Source organism: Lutra lutra, chromosome X (assembly GCF_902655055.1).
Source record: "Lutra lutra chromosome X, mLutLut1.2, whole genome shotgun sequence".
NCBI lineage: Eukaryota > Metazoa > Chordata > Mammalia > Carnivora > Mustelidae > Lutra > Lutra lutra.
The window spans coordinates 66,002,538-66,022,431 of NC_062296.1; the positions used below are offsets into that span (position 1 = coordinate 66,002,538).

Genomic DNA, 19,894 nt, shown 5'->3' on the forward strand with positions numbered 1-19,894 from the left:
GAGAAAGATGACAGGGATTAAAGACAAAAACCTAGGGGCGCCTGGGGGTGCTCAGTGCTTCAGCCCAGGTCATCATCTCAGGGTTCTGGGATCGATCCCTGCATAGGGCTCTCTGCTCAGCAGGGAGCCTGCTTCCTGTACCCCCAGCCTGCCTCTCTGCCTACTTGTGATGTCTCTGTCAAATAAATAAAATCTTAAAAAAAAAAAGACACAAACCTCTAAGGGGTTCCCCAGAAGCTCACCGTGAGGTGAGGGTTCTTACACACTGCCTTATTAAGAATTGTTCCCAGGATAGACCAGGGAAGGGGTGACAAGGATGAAGGTCAGGGTCAGGGTAGCCTGATCTGGTGGGAAAGCTGTAGAGTGTAAGTAATGCCTTGGGGCACCACTCCCTTACCCCCCACCACTCTCAGTAAGGGAACCGGACTTTCCGACTCCCCAGTGTATGAGTTATTGGCAAAGGGCTGCCTTGTGAGAGGTGGTATGTAAGCTCCTAGGAGCTTTGGACTCCCTGCTCACAGAAAAAGCTACAGTAGTCTGGAACAGTCTTCTAAACAGTCTCAGGTGAAGGCTGTTGGAGGCCGAACTCCTAACAGTCAAGGTTAAAGGAATCCAAGGGGATCTGGCAGAGGACCAAGGAGTTCCAGACATTACACTCAATCAGAACTTTTCTACCTTGAGCAGCCTGAGAGCTATCTCTTATGACAGAAAATGAAATCATTCAGTGGCAATGTGAAGGTGATTACCCGGAAAGTGCCTGGTCCCTAAGCACAGAGGATGCACCTGGGAGAGCTTAGATAACATCCCAGGGCAAGTCCTTCCACCATTTCCAGGAAAGTGACTGGAACATTCCAAGCTGTTTTCCAAAGAGCCCCTATGTGCTTTAATGTTACATTTATGACAGATCAGTTATTTTCAGGTACTAAAATGAACATTACTTGTTCTTCATCTACATCATGCTTCATATAATGTCTTGGACATTTTCTAACTATGAGTCTGTGGTGCCCATCTATTACACACAAAAGGAAGCAAGTGCCAGGAGACTGCTGAAGTCAGATTAAGTGCTATCCTTCGTGGTAAGGCTTTTCATTCCATTCCGAGAGACTCCGTGTTTAATGACTGATTATTTCCCACAGTTAACGTCAAGGGAATATTACACTATTGCGGACTTATTTCTTGTGACTTTTGTGCTTCCTATCATATTTATGTTAGTCAGAGGCCTGTAGTTATTTTATGTTTAAGGACTTTTATTATATTTTATTATTAATTTTACCCACAGCCCAATTATACTTCCCAAAGATTTCCCATGATTACACCAAGCTTGAGGTCCGTAGTTCTAAAAGTCTATCAGAAAATTGTGTTCAGCTTCTGAGCCTCGATCTCAGATACAACAGAAACGATGATACTTACACCTCACGATGTTTGTCGTGGACACTGCATTGCTGATGATGATTGATGCATGTGTTGCTGTCCAGCTTCCACTCACCATTGTTTTAGAACTACTATACCTGGGTTCCCTTTGGGGAAATACTATCTTCAGGACAGGGGTATGTTCTGATTGTCTTAAGTCAGCCAGTACTTCTCACCTCCCTGGCCAGCCACGGCAGCTAGCTCAGGGTGAGCAAATGATGTCATCAGAGTGAGGAGAACCAGGCCCAGGGTGCTGAGTGGACTGCTGGACATTTTTCCTCTCCCCGACTGTGTAGTGCAAAGAGGAGGGGCTCGCACATATTGTAATGTCCAAGAGAATCATACTGGAGCTAGTGAGGGAGACCAACCGCACAGAGTCTCAAAATGAAGCCAACACAGAGAAGAGAGACCAAGGGGCACCTGGGTGGCTCAGTGGGTTAAAGCCTCTGCCTTCTGCTCAGGTCGTGATCCCAGGGTCCTGGGATCGAGCCCCACATCGGGCTCTCTGCTCAGCAGGGAGCCTTCTTCCCTTCCTATCTCTCTGCCTGCTTCTCTGCCTACTTGTGATCTCTTTCTGTCAAATAAATAAATAAAATCTTTTAAAAAGAGAGAGACACCAAGAGAATCCAAGGCCTAGATATGATGTGAGTTATCTGGGTAAAACCATGTTTGATAATCACTGGCCAATAATTTCCTTGTATTTTTTGAGTGGTATGAGCCAGGGTTTCTGTCAATCATGATACAAGGACTGTGATGTAACAGAAACACTACCTAGCCTTTATTGAGAGCTTAAAATGTACCTGACACGGTACTGTGGGCATCACAGAGTGCTTCTCCAAGCTTCACAATGTCCCAGTAAGATATGTTTAAGTATTACCTCACAAATGAGAACACCAAAGCCTGGGGAGTTAATTTGTTAAATGTCAACAGATAGTCATGAAGCCAGGACTGAACCCAGGAAGTCTGATTTGAGTCTACTATCTGTACCATCATGTTCTTTCTGCCTCTCTGTATATAAAGAACAATCTTCATGGGCATCTGCGTGGCTCAGTGGGTTAAAGCCTCTGTCTTCGGCTCAGGTCATGATCCCAGGGGCCTGGGATTGAGCCCTGCATCAGGCTCTCTGCTCAGCGGGGAACCTGCTTACCCCCCGCCCACCCCCGCCGCCCCCCGCCTGCCTCTCTGCCTACTTGTGATCTCTGTCTGTCAAATAAATAAATAAAATCTTGAAAAAAATAAAAAGAACAATCTTCGGATACATCAATGTGACCTTTTTTCATTCCACCTTTGACTTAAAAAATCACTATAAATGTACAGAGACTCCAGTTGCATAGGGCGAATCCAAGGTACTGTTGCTCTAGTTCAGAACACACTCTGTTGCATTTAATTTCTAGAACCAGCTTCAAGACTATTTTTCTGACTATAACTTAAACCTGGGTTATGAATCTCAAAAGTCAGAATATAGGGAACCAGATACTTTAGCTACTGGTTGCTTCCTGAGCCAAGGCAAGACCACTCCTGCTTATGTTTGAATTGTGGAGAATGGAGAATAGAGAGAATGTTCTAAGACTCTTTGCCTCTATGGATTTGTTTTTACCTCTGTGAAATCGAATGCTTTCTCCTTCTGATAGGATCATATAATGTATTCCTTCTTTTTTTAATCTATGGAGACCTCCAAATGATGAATACATTTTTAGTAAGTCAAATGAATATTGTTTAGGACTATGTGACTTGCATGGTACAGATAGTCTATATTAAAGAATGAATTCCAAGGAAAGGATTTACGTGTCTTATATTCCAAAATTAGCTGCACTCATCTGTTCAGATTACCGCTTGAAAATGAGAAGTCTTCAGATTCTCTGGGCCGAGGACATCAATTTTGTTCCTAACTTGTCCCGTTGCATAACTGTTTGATTAATCTCCAGGCATTTCCTACCTTGGGCTGAAGCACAAACCACTCATCACTTGGATTTTCAAAGTTCCATGAGTCAAAAGGAATCTCCACCTCCCCGAGGAAGCTGTTACGTCCAAATCGATCATGATGCCAGACCGAGAGCTGCAGAGTTCTCGTCTCTAGCTGGGTGTGGCTGATGGTGTACTGCAAACGAGAGTCACAACATCACACTCCACGTGGATGGCTCTGCCCAGTTCTACGACAGGCTGAAATTTACTTTCACCATCTTTCAGGCCATACGTGCTAGTAATATGAACAAAACGAACACAAAGGGGCGCCTGGGTGGCTCAGTGGGTTAAGCCTCTGCCTTCAGCTTAGGTCATGATCCCAGGGTCCTGGGATCGAGCCCTACATCAGGCTCTCTGCTCAGCAGGGAGCCTGCTTCTCCCTCTCTCTCTGCCAGCCTCTCTGCCTACTTGTGATCTCTTTCTCTCTGTCAAATAAATAAATAAATCTTTAAAAAAAAAAAGCCAAACACAAAAAACCACCATATTTCTCCTTGTTGGTGCTATAGCTGGGGTTCTAGGCCATACACTTATTTTGTGTTAGACCTTCAACTGAAAGATGTATCAGCCAGTTATTTAAGAAAAAGTCAATAAACTTCAAATAGTACATAAAAAGTGTTAGGTAATGATGATTGTCCCCTTTCCAGTTTTACCTGGTTTTCATCTGTGAATTGTTTTTTTTTTTAAATTAACATATAATGTATTATTAGCCCCAGGGGTACAGGTCTGTGTATCGCCAGGTTTACACACCTCACTTACAGCACTCACCATAGCACATACCCTCCCCAATGTCCATCACCCAACCACCCTCTCCCTACCCTGCTCCCCCAAGCAACCCTCAGTTGTTTTTTTTTTTTTTGTGATGTGAATCATTTTTTATTTTTTATTTTTTTTTAAGATTTTATTTATTTATTTGAAGGACAGAGATCACATGTAGGCAGAGGCCGGCAGAGAGAGAGAGAGAGAGAGAGAGAGGAGGAAGCAGGCTCTCCACTGAGCAGAGAGCCCGATGTGGGGCTTGATCCCAGGACCTTGAGATCATGACCTGAGCCGAAGGCAGAGGCTTTAACCCACTGAGCCACCCAGGTGCCCCTGTGAATCATTTTTTAAAATCTACTTTGTAAGCTTAGTCTTTGCTCTATCAACTCTCCAACTTCTCTGTCTTCTTCTAATCATGACGAGAACCCCCAAATCCAGAAAAGTACTGTCAGTGAGGAAGTTGCAAACACCGAACTTCATCAAGTCTCACGTAAGTGCAGGAGGGAAGAGACCCGCTACAGAGATGGAGCAGAAAGACAATGTTGCTGGGATAGCTTCTCCTTTTCAGCAGAACGTGATCCACAGCCACATGCCTATACATCCTTGAACCTCACAACAGGCAACAGGTGGCCAATCACTACCACTGGACACACACTGCAGGCTGTTTCTTGATCTTGGATTTGCTTCTATACCCATCCTTGCTGTTCCTGGCATGACTGGCTTTGGCTCCTGGCTTCTAGAATTTGCCACAAATCTCTATCTGTTCTGCTAGGCTCATCTTTACTACCTTGTTAGAGCCACCAGATTCACCCCCGCCCGTATTTATTCATTCTCGTTTTGATCTGTCTTCATATTGGCTCCTGCTTCCAAACACGACCCCACTGATGGATGTCCCCACTCACCAACTTCCTGCTATGGTGGATTCTGACTCCCTCACTCTGGGTACAAGGCCCGTACATTTCCCTGCAACTGGCAATAACTTCTACATTCCAGTCTCCCTGGATCCTTCTTACCACGCTAGATTGGTCCAGGGTGGGAGAAGGGGTCATTACACAGAAGCCCATGGAGGAGGTAATATCTCCAGGAATGGGGCCTGGGTCGTGTCTTACCAGGGCCACTTTCTCTGAGCTTCCTCAAATCCAACCGTGCATCTCCACTGTTCATTAACCACGGGCCTAAATTTAGCCCAACTCTGAAATCTGACAAGAAATAGCACAGACTCATGCTGTGGGAGCACATCAAGGAGTGTGTACAAAGTGACTTGCTAAGTTAGTGTCAAAACTGTGACAAACTCCTTTTAAGGAGAACTAGGAAAAAACCTCTTTCCCAAGGGTGAAACATATTCTTTGACAAGATGCATCAGCTCAGGGGCGCCTGGGTGGCTCAGTTAGTTAAGTGAATGCCTTTGGCTCAGGTCATGATCCCGGAGTCCCGGGATCGAGCCCCCCAACAGGCTCTCAGCTCCATGGGGAGTCTGCTTCTCCCTCTGACCTTCTCCTCTCTCATGCTCTCTCTCACTGTCTCTCTCTCAAGTAAATAAAAAAAAAATCTTTTTTTATTTTTTTTTTAAAGATTTTATTTATTTATTTGACAGAGAGATCACAAGCAGGCAGAGAGGCAGGCAGAGAGAGAGGAGGAAGCAGGCTCCCTGCTGAGCAGAGAGCCCGATGCGGGGCTCAATCCCAGGACTCTGAGACCATGACCTGAGCCGAAGGCAGCGGCTTAACCCACTGAGCCACCCAGGTGCCCCATCAAGTAAATAAAAAAAAAAAATCTTTAAAAAAAAGATGCATCAGCTCAGATGCAATTTCACTGGATCATCTTTCCATCAGGTGTTACTTTAGCAGCAGCAGAGAAATAAACAGAGTAAAGATGGCTTACAGTTCTTCTTTTCCAAGAACTGTTAGAAAAGCCAAGAGTAGGACACAGATTTGTTCAAATTCTACTTTTCTAAAAGATATTTAAACCTGGACATGCAAATCCCCCACAGTCAATTTTAAACCAATGAGGGTATGAATGGTGTCACTTGAGGGAATATGAGAGAGCCTGCACATACCTTTAGTGTCTCATTGAATTCTGGATTGGTGCCTGTTCTGATCTTGGTCTTGCGCTTATTGTTTCTGGATTTGTCAGGAAGAAGGTACGACTTGACATAACTGTAGATGATACAATGTGAAAGTAATTATTGGGAGACCTCTACTTTGCAAGGAACAGTAAGGGACTTGGGTGAATAAAACAGGTGAAGGGAACAGGTCATCAGACATGAGAGAACCAAAGAGAATGTAGTCTACATGGCAGGATACCTTAAAATATAATTCCAGGCTTCCAAGAAGAGAGAAGCAGTTAATGGATAGTGATGAAGAGTGTGGGCTCTGAAGTCCAGCCAACTAGGCTTGAATTACTCTATGCCTCAACAGTTTTGGTAAACTCAAGAACTTACTTAACTTCTCTGTGCCTCAGTTTCCTCTTCTGTAAAACTGGGATAGTAAGAGTATCTAACTTATGGCCTTGCAAGGATTAAATTGGTTGATACATACAGGAACTGACATGTAATATCACTCAACAGATGTCTTCTGTTCATAGGATCAATGCTCTCCCAAAATACTGTAATGTTATATTCCTCTCCATTCTGATGTCAGGACTTCTGATGAGTGGAATCAATGGAAATGTGGAAATGGATGAATGAAGGAAAACAGTTGGAAAGAACCAATAGGAAATAACAAGAGCTATCCTACCCGACACCTTGTGTTGAGCCTCCTGGAGCAGGGGCACCAAGGCAGACTTAGAAATGCACAAGATGTACCAGAGTCCCGAAGCACATCAATCAGGGCTTTAAATGACCTCCTTCCATGCTACTCTGAATGATTATATTGGTCCTGAAGCCCTTGGATATTTAGGTAAGGAAGGAGGTAGACCAATCTATACTCAGAACCTATACTCCTCTGTCTGTTTTTTGTAAATTTTTAAAACATTTTAAGTAATCTCTACACCCAATGTGGGGGCTCGAACTCAAACCCTTGAGATCAAGAGCCATACCCTCCACCAACTGAGGCAGTCAGGTGTCCCATTTCCATTTGTCTATCTTTAGACACTTGGAAACAGCTTCTCTGAGCTGTTTATTGGACCTAGGTCACCTATTACAGAGGAAAAGGATAACCCAACCGGCCTCAGATTGAGGTCCTTGGAAATGCCTGCGCACAACATTAGCCATTGGCGGGCATCTGGAAATTTGGATTTCAGGAGGATTCTCATCACTCCCAGAACAGATGTAAGTGGCTCACTGGGACTAAACTATTTGTAAAAACAGTATGGCTGAGGCAGAACACCTGCTTTCCTTCATGGAGACTGGAATTTTGGTACGTGACCAGTTGAGGCTCTAAATGAGCTTCCCCAGTAAACAGTATTACACGGGTTCTGCTACGACTTGTTGCTGGAGGAGCTAAGCACATCCTGTGTAACTCCAGTGGGGGTCTGGATGCTTGGAAGTTGAAGCCTGGATTCTTCAGAATTTTGCCACACATGCCTTATATCTTTGTGGCTGTGAGTCTTCCTAGTAAATCATCAAGCCTAGCAATGACCTTGGGAGCCCCTGACACGTCTTTCATCTAGCTCCCTTCCAATATACCTATGGTCCATACCTGCCTCCCCGCTGATATCTGGAAACCTGAGAGCCTCAAATTGTCCTTTCGAGTCATTCAATTGGTTTTCTCTGGAGGGTCTCACAGAACAAGATACTCAGCGATCCCGGGGTATGACGACGTGTCAGCCAGCCTCTACCTCAGAGTGGCCTCTGGGTAAACTACCAATAGTCCTGAGTCATGTTGACTCATAGCTTTGGAAAAATCAGATAATCACAGACACAACCATTATACATACACTTAGAGGGTATTTAGAAGGGTCACACAGGAGGAAAAGGACAATTGACCTTCTGAGAAGCCTCTGAATCAAGAAGAATGCTAAGACAAAACCACACACGCTGACAAAGAGAGCAGTGATTGAAACAGTCCAAGGAATACGCCGCGTGCTTACGCATCTGTCCTCTGTTTCTTTTCATCTCCTACGGCCAGATTTCTGCAATTCTTGACAAAAATGCAGAGCCCGCCAGTTTTGTAGCAGTAGCTGATGTGGAGAAGGATTTCACCACTGACCTTCACGTTGCCATAGTCTCCTGTTTCACTGTAAACACTCATCATGCTGTTAAGGCTGGTCTGGAATAAATAAGATGCAAAGAGGTGTTCAGTGTTATTCTAATTAGCTCTACACAGAAACCACCCCCTTTATTCAATTATAATTCTTATTCTTTATAATGAGCAGCAGAATCTAGGATGAGTGAAGAAAAAAAATCACTTGTTTTGCTTGGTTTTCTGGTATTATATAAAATCCAAGCCTGACAAGGGACAAGAAGACTTAAGAAGCATTCTAAAGGCAGGCAGGAAGCTTGCTGATAGGGGAAGCATTGCCTTTCTGGGCAAGTGGATAGCCTTTGTTTATTCACTTCTAATGAATACAGGGTCATTAGGGGCATTTCCTCAATCTGGAGTCCTCTTCCTATCCCTGTAGCTTTTGTCTCTCTCACTGGAAGACCCAAGGTCAATCTACTTCAAGGTCTAGAATGCATCCATCTGGACAAAGAGACGCTCATATATTTCGTACTAGCAGGAGCCACAAGTTTCTTTGATATCCACAGAGAGCCTTCCAGCAATCTCTGGGAAGCCCTAACTGCGGCTTTACCAAGGTCATGCCAGAGCATCATAGACCCTGGGCTGCAGTGAAATCCCCGGGCAACTGTTTGGGTTACAGAGGTAGGTCAAAGACTAGGGCTTTGTAAACATCTATAAAATTACCACCCACAGGGGCGCCTGGGTGGCTCAGTGGGTTAAGCCGCTGCCTTCGGCTCAGGTTATGATCTCAGGGTCCTGGGATCGAGTCCCACATCGGGCTCTCTGCTCAGCAAGAAGCCTGCTTCCCTCTCTCTCTCTCTCTGCCTGCCTCTCCGTCTACTTGTGATCTCTCTCTGTCAAATAAATAAATAAAATCTTTAAAAAAAAAATTACCACCCACAAAAGAGAACACAAAACAACAAACACACCAACAAGCAAAATAAAATGTAATAAAAAAGTCCAGATCCACCAGAATGAATAAAATTTCTGATTAGACACTAGTGACAAGAGACACAGTTTAAATTAAATGTAACAAAATTACCCTTTAGTACCCAAACTGTATCTTAGCAACATGACTGTCACAAGAGACCATGTGGAAGGCTTTCATGAGTGACCTAGCAGTTTCAAAAGCCCTGTCGGTGAACCACTGGTAAGGACTAGAGTTAAGTACAAAGAGAGCCTAGACTTCCCACTTTGTCTGTTATGCGTAATGAAAGTCAGGACATTTCTCTAGTTGCTCAGAGACTGATCAAAGAACAGGATGCTGGCAACATGGCCAGGATCTCTTCTAAGCTTAAGTCAAGGGCAAGAGTAAACCAAGAATTTCATAATGACTTAGAAATTACAATGGGAGCCAGCGAGTGATCTCATTTGTCTTTCCCATTCCTAAAACAAAACAGAATTTTCATAACAACAGATGGCTTTGAGTGGTGCTTTTCAAACTTTAATTGCACATAAATCACCAGGGGATCTTCTTAAAATGATTAAGATTCTGATGCAGTCAGTCTCGGGGGTGCGGTCTGAGAGTCTTCCTCTCTAACTCCTAGGTGCATAGTTTGCAAAATGTGTATTGAGGTATCCCAGAACACCACAGCAGTTTCCCAGGGGAACCATGGGGGCATTTTAAAATTTCAAGAGAAATGCAGTGACATCAATCAGACACCATGCAAACTCTTAGCAGTAGTTCACAGTGTCAACATTAAATCACAATTTATTCTTTTTTAGTTAAGTCTTATCTGTGTGAAGCTGAGTTTTTGACAGCTGCTGTGAAAAATAAGTAAGTATTGAATAAAAATCAACACGGAACAGGAAATAAAAGTGGTGCTGTCCAGTCAGATGCCAAGATTTGATGAGTTGTTAAATGCCCAACAGATAGATACCCACATCCCAGTCGGAAGGATTAAGGGCTGTTTAAGAATGGAATAAAACTATTTTTCTTTCAATGTATGCGTATTATTGTTTTGCATGTCTACTAAGTTGTTAGGATACCAGTGATTATAAAGTTTTTTTGGTCTGACTGGTGTGGAGAACAAAGGCAAAAGAAATACAGAAAAGAACTAAATTTCCCTTGCAGCCCATTGGCAAATACTTCAGACAGACAGGGTGACCTTCCTCCAGGAGCTCAAAATATCTCAATGTTAATACTTTTGCTAGAGCCAAAAGGCAAGCTTAACTTGACATGAGCCTGACCTCCAGGATCCCATAAGTCTTCTTCTTTTTTTTTTAAAGATTTTATTTATTTATTTGGCAGACAGAGATCACAAGTAGGCAGAGAGGCAGGCAGAGAGAGAGAGAGAGAGGGAGAAGCAGGCTTCCTGATGAGCAGAGAGCCCCATGCGGGGCTCAATCCCAGGACCCTGGGATCATGACCTGAGCCGAAGGCAGAGGCTTTAACCCACTGAGCCACCCAGGCGCCCCCATAAGTCTTCTTTAATAGATAAAAATCCCCTTGGAAACTTCCTTTAGCTCTACCAACCTCCAAGATACTGGTTAGCAATCATCCTCCAAACGTATGGCCCCCTGATATATATCCGAAGGGTCTCATGCCTCAGGTTTTACTAGACAGTAGTAAATGACCTTATCTTCAACAGCAGCCTCTCAAGGTCCTGGAAACCTTGTTTCCAAATTCCTTAGAGACTTATGCTGTCCCCGACCCCCTCCCAACTTGAAAGTGTATAATCAGTCACTCCTCATGACCCTAGTGTCGCTCTTTCTGTCCACGGGCTCCGTCCCTGTGCTTTAATAAAACCACCCTTTTTGCACCAAAGATGCCTTAAGAATTTGCTCCTGAACCACAGCATTTCGCTATATTTCACCTATCACTAGCTACTTAATAAATGGATTCATCAGGTGTTACTTTTGGCTCAGGAGCTAGATGGAAGAATCATTAGGGGCTCTGTGAATGGACAAAGTGTTCGTCTCTGCCCCAAGTGAGGCAAGGCTGCTGGTCCCGGGACTATTCTTTGACTTCCAAGGGCTTCACGAATAAGCCTCTACCCCCTCGTGTTACATAGGAGGAAACACTGGCTCAGAGAAATTGTTGGCAGTGCCAAGACAGAGTAAGAGCTCTAGATTTGTAGTCTGAACACCTCCCCAGCATGCCTTGCCCCACCTCCTAACACTCAGCTGTGCCAACACCACGTCTCTCAGTAGCCACATCTTCACAGTCCTCAGTGAGCAGCGGGCCCCTAAAGATAGGAAACTCAAGAACCCATAAACGCTGAAGCTTGGGAGAAGTTAAGGCAGCTAAGGCAGTTTTCCTACTAACCAAACTTTATGCTCTTAACCGAGACAACATTGAGATTTAAAATAGAGATATTTCTGGGGTGCCTGGGGGGCTCAGGGGGTTAAAGCCTCTGCCTTTGGCTCAGATCATGGTCGCAGGGTCCTGGGATGGAGCCCCGCATTGGGCTTTCTGCTTGGCAGGGAGCCTGCTTCCTCCTCTCTCTCTGCCTGCCTCTCTGCCTACTGTCAAATAAATAAATAAAATCTTTTTAAAAAATAAAAAAAATATAGAAATATTTCTTCTAAAGGTGTCTCATTAGTGGTGAGGCATGTGGAACCCTATGTCCTTTGATTGGCACTTGGATTCTAATGTTTAACGAATTTTTCTTTCCTTGAGATACTTAGATTCCGATAACATTGTTTACCCTTTAAAGAGAAACTCTGGGTAACTGTTCACAAGTCAGAAAATGATAAATGCTGGAAAACCTGCCCACCTAGTCAGATTTCACATACCATGAAATTTGCAAAGCATAGTTGGAAAGAAGGAAAAGGAAAGACTGAAAACTCACAGTGTCTGAGTCAGCATCAGGGACACTTAGGTAGGTCCACTTCCTGTTACAGCCTGGTCGAAAATTCTTTAAGAAAGTCACCCAAAGGTCAAAAGAGAAAAGGGTATTAGAGCAATGGACAGAAATCAGAGGACCAAAGAAAAAGATTTACAGACACATACACACAGATGCGTATGCGGACACGGAGGCCCCTAAAGACAGCCTCTCAAGCAAAGCCTTGAACATGAAAATAAAAAGGGACATTATTCTACCGGCAGTGAGTGAGAAGCTATGGACAGTGTCTGAGGAGGAGAGAAAGCGGACTAGTTACGTATTTTGGGAAAATGATGGGCAACAGCATGGTGGGTGGTTCGAAACGGACAGAATGGTGGCAGGGAAAGAAAGCCATCTTCAGAGAACTGTGACAGTTTATGGGCTTGAGCTGATGAGAGCCTGAATTAGGGAGTGAAGAGGTTTTAAAAACTGGGTGAGGACCATGGAAGAAGAGAGATGGAAAAGCTCATGCAAAATTAGACCAAAAAGTACTCTATGGGCAAAGGGCAAGCAGCAGATTATAGTGTCTTTTAACTCACTGTCACACATATTCTCAAGAACATTCCCCTCTCCTTTGGGAAAAATACAGAAAACCAAAAGGGGAAAGAAGAAGCTTCCAGTCACAAGCTAGAGAAGTGCTTACGGTTGACAGGCCACTTGCTAGACTGTGGGTGTTGGCAGAAAACCGGGAGGACACTAAGCCATGAACACCTTGCTCAGTCTCTTCCAAGGAGTCCTAAGGAAGGAAGAGAAAATCAGTGGTTTGATTTCTTTCCTAGAAAGAAGTTTCACTTCAAAAGCTGCTTTCTTTTTCTTTTTATTTTTTTTTAAAGATTTTATTTATTTATTTGACAGAGAGAAATCACAAGTAAGCAGAGAGGCAGGCAGAGAGAGAGGAGGAAGCAGGCTCCCTGCTGAGCAGAAAGCCCGATGTGGGGCTCGAACCCAGGACCTGGGATCATGACCTGAGCCGAAGGCAGCGGCTTAACCCACTGAGCCACCCAGGCGCCCCAAAAGCTGCTTTCTTTTTAAATACCTAAAAAATCCTATCCAAATATCTAGAAATCACCCTATCCTGAGGTTTCTTTTACTATCCATCCGACCTGAATGTACTTTATGCCACAGAACTACAAACCTAAAAATAGGTAAAATAGTGAATTTTATGTTACATATATATTTTATCATAATACAAAAGTTTGTGTAATATTTAGAATGATAATTTCCTTGAAAGGGTCATAGAGGGGCACCTGGGTGGCTCAGTGGGTTGGGCCTCTGTCTTCGGCTCAGGTTATGATACTGCAGTCCTGGGATCGAGCCCCACATTGGGCTCTCTGCTCAGTGGGGGGCCTGCTTCCCCCTCTCTCTCTGTCTGCCTCTCTGCCTACTTGTGATCACTCTCTCTGTTAAATAAATAAATAAAATCTTTAAAAAAATTAAAAAAAAAAGATGTCATAGAGCTTGCCCATAAAGTCATCTAGGTCTCTCTTGTTTTTCTTCATGAGATTTCTAACTATTTCAATTTTATTTCTCCTGTCTTGAAATTTCAAATTTGGGGAAATTATATTTTTATAGAAATTTATCCATTTCATCTAGGTTTTCAAAATTCTCGGTATATCATTGTTGATATTATATCTGTTTTATCTGCAGTTACATTTACTTTTTCATCTGTAGTATTATTTGTTTTTGGCTTCTGTATTTTTTCCCTTGGTGGCCCTTCCAGCGATTACTTACCTTGTTAGTTTTTTTTCAAAGAACCAAGTTTTGTTTTGTTGTTTTGTGCTTTATCTTTGTTTTATAGTTAATTTTTTTCAAATTCTTATTCTTAATTATATCTTTTTTTCATTCCTATTTAATTTTAAAAAATTATGTTCAATTACCCAACATAGAGTACATCATTAGTTTTTGATGTAGCATTCAATGATTCATTAGTTGTGTGTAACACCCAGTGCTCATTGCCACACGTGCCCTCCTTAATACCCATCACCCAGTTACCCTATCCCCCCAGCTCCCTTCCTTCTGTAACCCTCCAGTTTGTTTCTCAGAGTCCAGAGTTTCTTATGGTTTGTCTCCCTCTCTGATTTCTTCCCATTCAGTATATCTTTATTGTGAGTTTAGCAATTCTTCTCCTAACTACAAGTTAAATTCATAGTAAATAATTTCACCCCTTCTTCCTCACTCATATAGATATTTAAGGCTATATAATTTTGGCCCAAGTGAGACTTCTGTTGCATTCTTTACTTTTTATTGGTAGTATTGTTATTTTCATATAGTTTGGATTTTTTTTTTAAAGATTTTTATTTATTTGACAGATCACAAGTAGGCACAGAGGCAGGCAGAGAGAGAGAGGAGGAGGCAGGCTCCCTGCTGAGCAGAGAGCCCGATGTGAGGCTCGATCTCAGGACCCTGGGATCATGACCTGAGCCGAAGGCAGAGGCTTTAACCACTGAGCCACCCAGGTGCCCCAGTTTGGATTTTTTTTTTTATATGCTCATTAAGATTTCTTCTTCTTTAACCCAGTAATTATTTAGCAGTGTGTTTTTACTTGGCAGATCTGTGGAATAACATGTTTTTGTCCTTAATACCATCATAATTGTCAAGGTCAGAGAACATGCTGAGTATGATTTTTAACAGAATTTTAAGTCTGAGATATTATGTATACATTCACTCTCACTTCTTTGGTCTTAGCTTTATAGTTATTAAGACAGCAACTTTACTAGCTTATTCAATCACCTTTACTTTTTATATCCCTTGCAACATTTCCTGGGATTTCTTTCTCCTGAGTATTTCATTTAAACCTCTTTCACTTTGAGCCTTTTTATCTTGTACCCACTGTTGTTGTTGAAAACTCTGATATTAATTTGATCCTTGTTCATGTGTATGTAATAGGATCTCTCTCGTTTTTTTTTAGGATTTTCTTTTATAATTGATATTCTTGATCTCACTATAATGTACCTACGTGTAAGTTATTACTTGTATCTCATCTTTGGCACTTTCCAATTGAAACATATTTTTCTTTAATACAAGGCATAGGGGCACCTGGGTGGTTCAGTGGGTTAAGCCTCTGCCTTTGGCTCAGGTCAGGATCTCAGGGTCCTGGGATCGGGCCCCACATCTCGCTCTCTGCCCAGCAGGGAGCCTGCTTCCCCCTCACTCTCTGCCTGCCTCTCTGCCTACATGTGAACTCTCTCTGTCAAATAAGTAAATAAAATCTTAAAAAAAAAAACGAGGCATAAATCCCAATTTCTTTTTCTTATGGTCCCTTTTCTATATTTTTATCTTTTGCTTTTTCTGGTTATGCTACTGCCCAGTTGATAGCACTTAAACTATTACTTCTCATATTTATTTTTTAAAAAGATATGAAAACTTTCAAACATCCACAAAAATAGAGAAACAGTATAATGAACCCTTGTAACTGATCACCCAACTTAAAATGATCGATACATTGCCAAAGTTTTGTCAGCTACTCTCCATGCTGTTTAATTATTTCCCACAGCTTTACTGAGGTATAATTTAAAAACCATAAAATTTGCCAAATCTAAGTGCATACCCTACTGTCTTTTAGCAAATTTACAGTTGTGCAAACATCAACATAATAAAGTTTTAAAAATATATCTATCAGCCCAATATGTTTCCTCATGCCTGTTTCCAATCAATGTCCACTCCCTTAGAAGCCATTAATCTGCTTTGCTTTCTCCGTAGATTCGCCTTTTCTAGATATTTCATATAAATGGAATCATACGATATGTGTCCTTTTGTGTCTGGCTTCTTTCATTAAGCATTGGGTTTTTAGGCCCATCCATCTCATAGTGTGAATCACTACTTCACTCCTTTTTATTACTGAATATTATTCCACTGTATGGAATACGATGTATAATTTATTTATTCACCAGCTGATGGTTATCTGGATTATTTCTACTCTTTGGCTATTAGGATATATATATATACATATATCTATGAATACTTGTGTGCACATCTTTGTGGGGACATAGCTTTTCCCTTCTCTTACACACTCTGGAATGGAAATGTTGGGTTGTATAGTAACTGTATGTTTTGCTTTTAAAGAGACTTCCAGGGGTGCCTGGGTGGCTCAGTGGGTTAAGCCTCTGCCTTCAGCTCAGGTCATGATCTCAGGGTCCTGGGATCGAGCCCCGCATTGGGTTCTCTGCTCAGCAGGGAGCCTGCTTCCCCTTCTCTCTGCATGCCTCTCTGCCTACTTGTGATTTCTGTCAAATAAAAAAAATCTTAAGAAAAAAAACCACTGCCAAGCTTTTATTCCTGAGTGTCTGTACATTTTCCCTTCCTAAACAGCAGTGTAGAAGAGCTTCAATTTCTGTACATCTTTGCCAATAGTTCTGTCTTTTAGCTGATAGCCATTCTAGTAGATGTTAAGTGGTATCTCATTGTAGTTTTAATATTTCATTTCTTTAATAATTAATAATATCTTTTCACATAGTTATTGAATATTTATAAATCTCCTTTGGCAAAATATCTATTCAAATATTTTACCCATTTTCTAATAGGATTATGTCTTTTTATGTTGATTGTAGGGGTTCTTTATATATTCTAGATATAAGTCCTTTTACAAATATATGATTTGCAAATATTTTACTCAAGTCTATGGCTTTTCATTTTTATAACAATGTCTTTTTAGATACAAAAATTTTAACTAAGATAAAATTTATCTTTTTCTTGAATGTATCATGCATCATACGTTTGGTGTCATATCTAAGAATTCTTCGTCTAACATGAAGTCTTAAAGATTTTCTCCTAGGTTTCATTTTAGAAATTTTAGTTTTAGTTCTTACATTTAGGGATATAATCCATTTTGAGTTAGTTTTTATTCATGGTGTGTGTTTTTGGAGTTGTTATTTTTTTTTTTAATTTTTTTTTTTCAGCATAACAGTATTCATTATTTTTGCACCACACCCAGTGCTCCATGCAATCTGTGCCCTCTACTGGAGTTGTTATTTTTTTATGGCATATGGATATCCAATTGTCCTATCATGATCTGATGAAAAGATCCTTCCCTCATTGAATTGCCAAAAATCAACTGACGAAATATATAAGGGCTTATTTCCAGACTCTCAATTATATTCTTTTGATTGCCTATGTTTATGCCAATACTGCACTGTACTGATTACTATAGCTGTATACAACATTTTGAAATCTACTAGAGAAAATCTTCCAACTTTGCTCTTTGAAACTTATTTTCTTATTCTGGACATTCTACATTTCTGTGTAAATTTTAGAGTCAGCGTTTCTATTTCCACAAGATAGCCTGCTTAGATTTTAATAAGGTTTGTGTTGAGTTTATAGATTCACTGGGAGAGAATATTGAATCTTCTAATCCATGTGCATACAATGTCTATTTATTTAGATCTTCTTTAATTTAGCTCAGCAATATTTTTCTAAGTTTCAATACAACTGTCCTACAGTTTTTTGACAATTTTATTCCTAAGTATTTTATTCTTTTTCATGCTATTTTTTTTTCTAAATTTTTAAATTTTTTTATTAACATATGGTTTATTATTAGCCCCAGGGGTACAGGTCTGTGAATCGCCAGGTTGACATTTCATAGCACTCACCATAGCACATACTTTCCCCAATGACCATAACCCAACCACCCTCTCCCTACCTCCCTCCCCTGGCAACCCTCGGTCTGTTTTGTGAGATTAAGAGTCTCTTATGGTTTGTCTCCCTCCCGATCCCATCTTGTTTCATTTTTTCCTTTCCTACCCCCCAAGCTCCCCACATTGCCTCTCAGCTTCCTCATATTAGGGAGATCATATGACAATTGTCTTTCTCTGATTGACTTATTTCGCTAAGTATAATATGATCTAGTTCCACCCATGGCATTGCAAATGTCAAGATTTCATTTCTTTTGATGGCTGCATAGTATTCCATTGTATATATATATACCACTTCTTCTTTATCCATTCATCTGTTAATGGACATCTAGGTTCTTTCCATAGTTTGGCTATTGTGGACATTGCTGCTATAAACATTTGGGTGCATGTGCCCCTTCGGATCCCTACATTTGTATCTTTAGGGTAAATACCCAGTAGTACGATTGCTGGGTCATAGGGTAGCTCTATTTTCAACTTTCTGAGGAACCTCCATGCCGTTCTCCAGAGTGGCTGCACCAGCTTGCATTCCCACCAACAGTGTAGGAGGGTTCCCCCTTCTCCGCATCCTCACCAGCATCTGTCATTCCCTGACTTGTTAATTTTAGCCATTCTGACTAGTGTGAGATGGTATCTCATTGTGGTTTTGATTTGCATTTCCCTGATGCCAAGTGATGTGGAGCACTTTTCCATGCTATTCTTAATGGAATTATATTCTTAATCTCATTTCAGATTGTTCATTGCTGATATATAGAAATACAATTGATTTTTGTATCTTGATCTTATATCTTACAACCTTGGTGAACTTGTTCATTAGTTCTAGTAATATTTTTCTAGATTCTTTAGGATTTTCCACATATAGAATCATGTCAACTGCATATAAAGCAGTTATTACTTCTTTCTTTCTAATGAGATGCCTTTCTTTCCTTTGTCCTGTTTCCTCCTTTTTATTTTTCCTTTCTTTTCTTTTTCCCCTTCCTAACTGCATTGGCTAGAATCTCCTATAAGATGTTGAACAGAAATGATGAAGGTGAAAATCTTTGTGCCTTGTTCTTGCACTTAGGGGGAAAAGCATTTTTTTTTTTTGCCATCATGTATGATGTTAGCTGTAGGAATTTTGTAGAGGCCCTTTATTACACTGAGAAAGTTCACTACTATTTTTTCGAGAGTTTTATTATAAATGGATGTTGAATTTTGTCAGATGCTTTTTCTGTATCTACTGAGTTGATGTGGTTCCTGTCTTTTATTATACTGATGTGTTTTATTACAGTAATTTATTTCTAAATGCTGAATTAATATTGCATCCATAGAATAAATCCCACTTGGTTATGGCGTGCAATCCTTTTTCATTACCAGACTTAGTTTTCTAATACTTTATAAATGGTTTTCCCATCTGTATTCATAATGGATATTATTCTGTAGTTTTCCTTCCTTGTAATGTCTTTCTCTAGCTTTGGTGTCAGGGTAATACTGACTTCACAAAATGAATTGGGAAGTAATTTTCTGAGCAAGTTTATGAAGAATTGATATTATTTCCTTTTCAAATATGTGATAGACTTCATCAATGAAGCAATTTATTACTCAGCATTTCTTTAGGGGAAGATTTTAAATTACTAATTCAATATCTTTGTTTTTAGATTTGAGAGAGAGAGAGAGAGAGAAAACGTGTGCACACATGCAAGTGGTGGTGGAGGGGAGGGAAACAGGGAGAGAGAGAGAGAGAATCTCAAGCAGACTCCTTCGTCAGCATGGAGCTTGATGCGGGGCTCAATTTCATGACCCTGAGATCACAACCTGAGCCAAAATCAAGAGTCAGATGCTTAACCGACTGAGCCCCCAGGCTCCCGTTTAATTCAGTATCTTTTTTACTTAAGTATAATTAACATGCAATGTTATATTAGTTCAAGGTGTATGATATAATGATTCAACAATTCCAAGTATTTCTCAGCACTCAGCAAGTTAAGCATACTCTTATCCCCTTTATTTCATCCATCACCTCCAACTCCGGTCTACTCTGGCAATAACCAGTTTGTTCTTTGCATTTATAGGTCTAATTATGCTTTTGGTTTGATTATTCATTTCTTTTTTGATTTCACATACATGTGAAATCATATGGTATTTGCCTTTCTCAGACTTATTTTATGTAGCTGTATAC

At 41.1% G+C, this 19,894-nt stretch overlaps 1 protein-coding gene across 3 annotated transcripts in view; it reads right to left on the bottom strand.

Annotated features, from left to right (window-relative positions):
• The window catches only part of SYTL5 (synaptotagmin like 5), a 141,696-nt gene that overhangs the window by 19,507 nt on the left and 102,295 nt on the right, over window positions 1-19,894 (bottom strand). For 2 of the 3 annotated variants that reach the window (XM_047716700.1, XM_047716699.1), the window contains exons 10-13: window positions 12,759-12,851; window positions 8,158-8,336; window positions 6,185-6,284; window positions 3,347-3,508 (exon numbers count right to left, since the gene is read on the bottom strand). In XM_047716700.1, the coding sequence (XP_047572656.1) occupies window positions 3,347-3,508; window positions 6,185-6,284; window positions 8,158-8,336; window positions 12,759-12,851 (534 nt within the window). Of the gene's footprint in view, window positions 1-3,346; window positions 3,509-6,184; window positions 6,285-8,157; window positions 8,337-12,082; window positions 12,149-12,758; window positions 12,852-19,894 lie in introns of all 3 variants that reach the window. The other variant, XM_047716701.1, reaches the window with a different exon arrangement.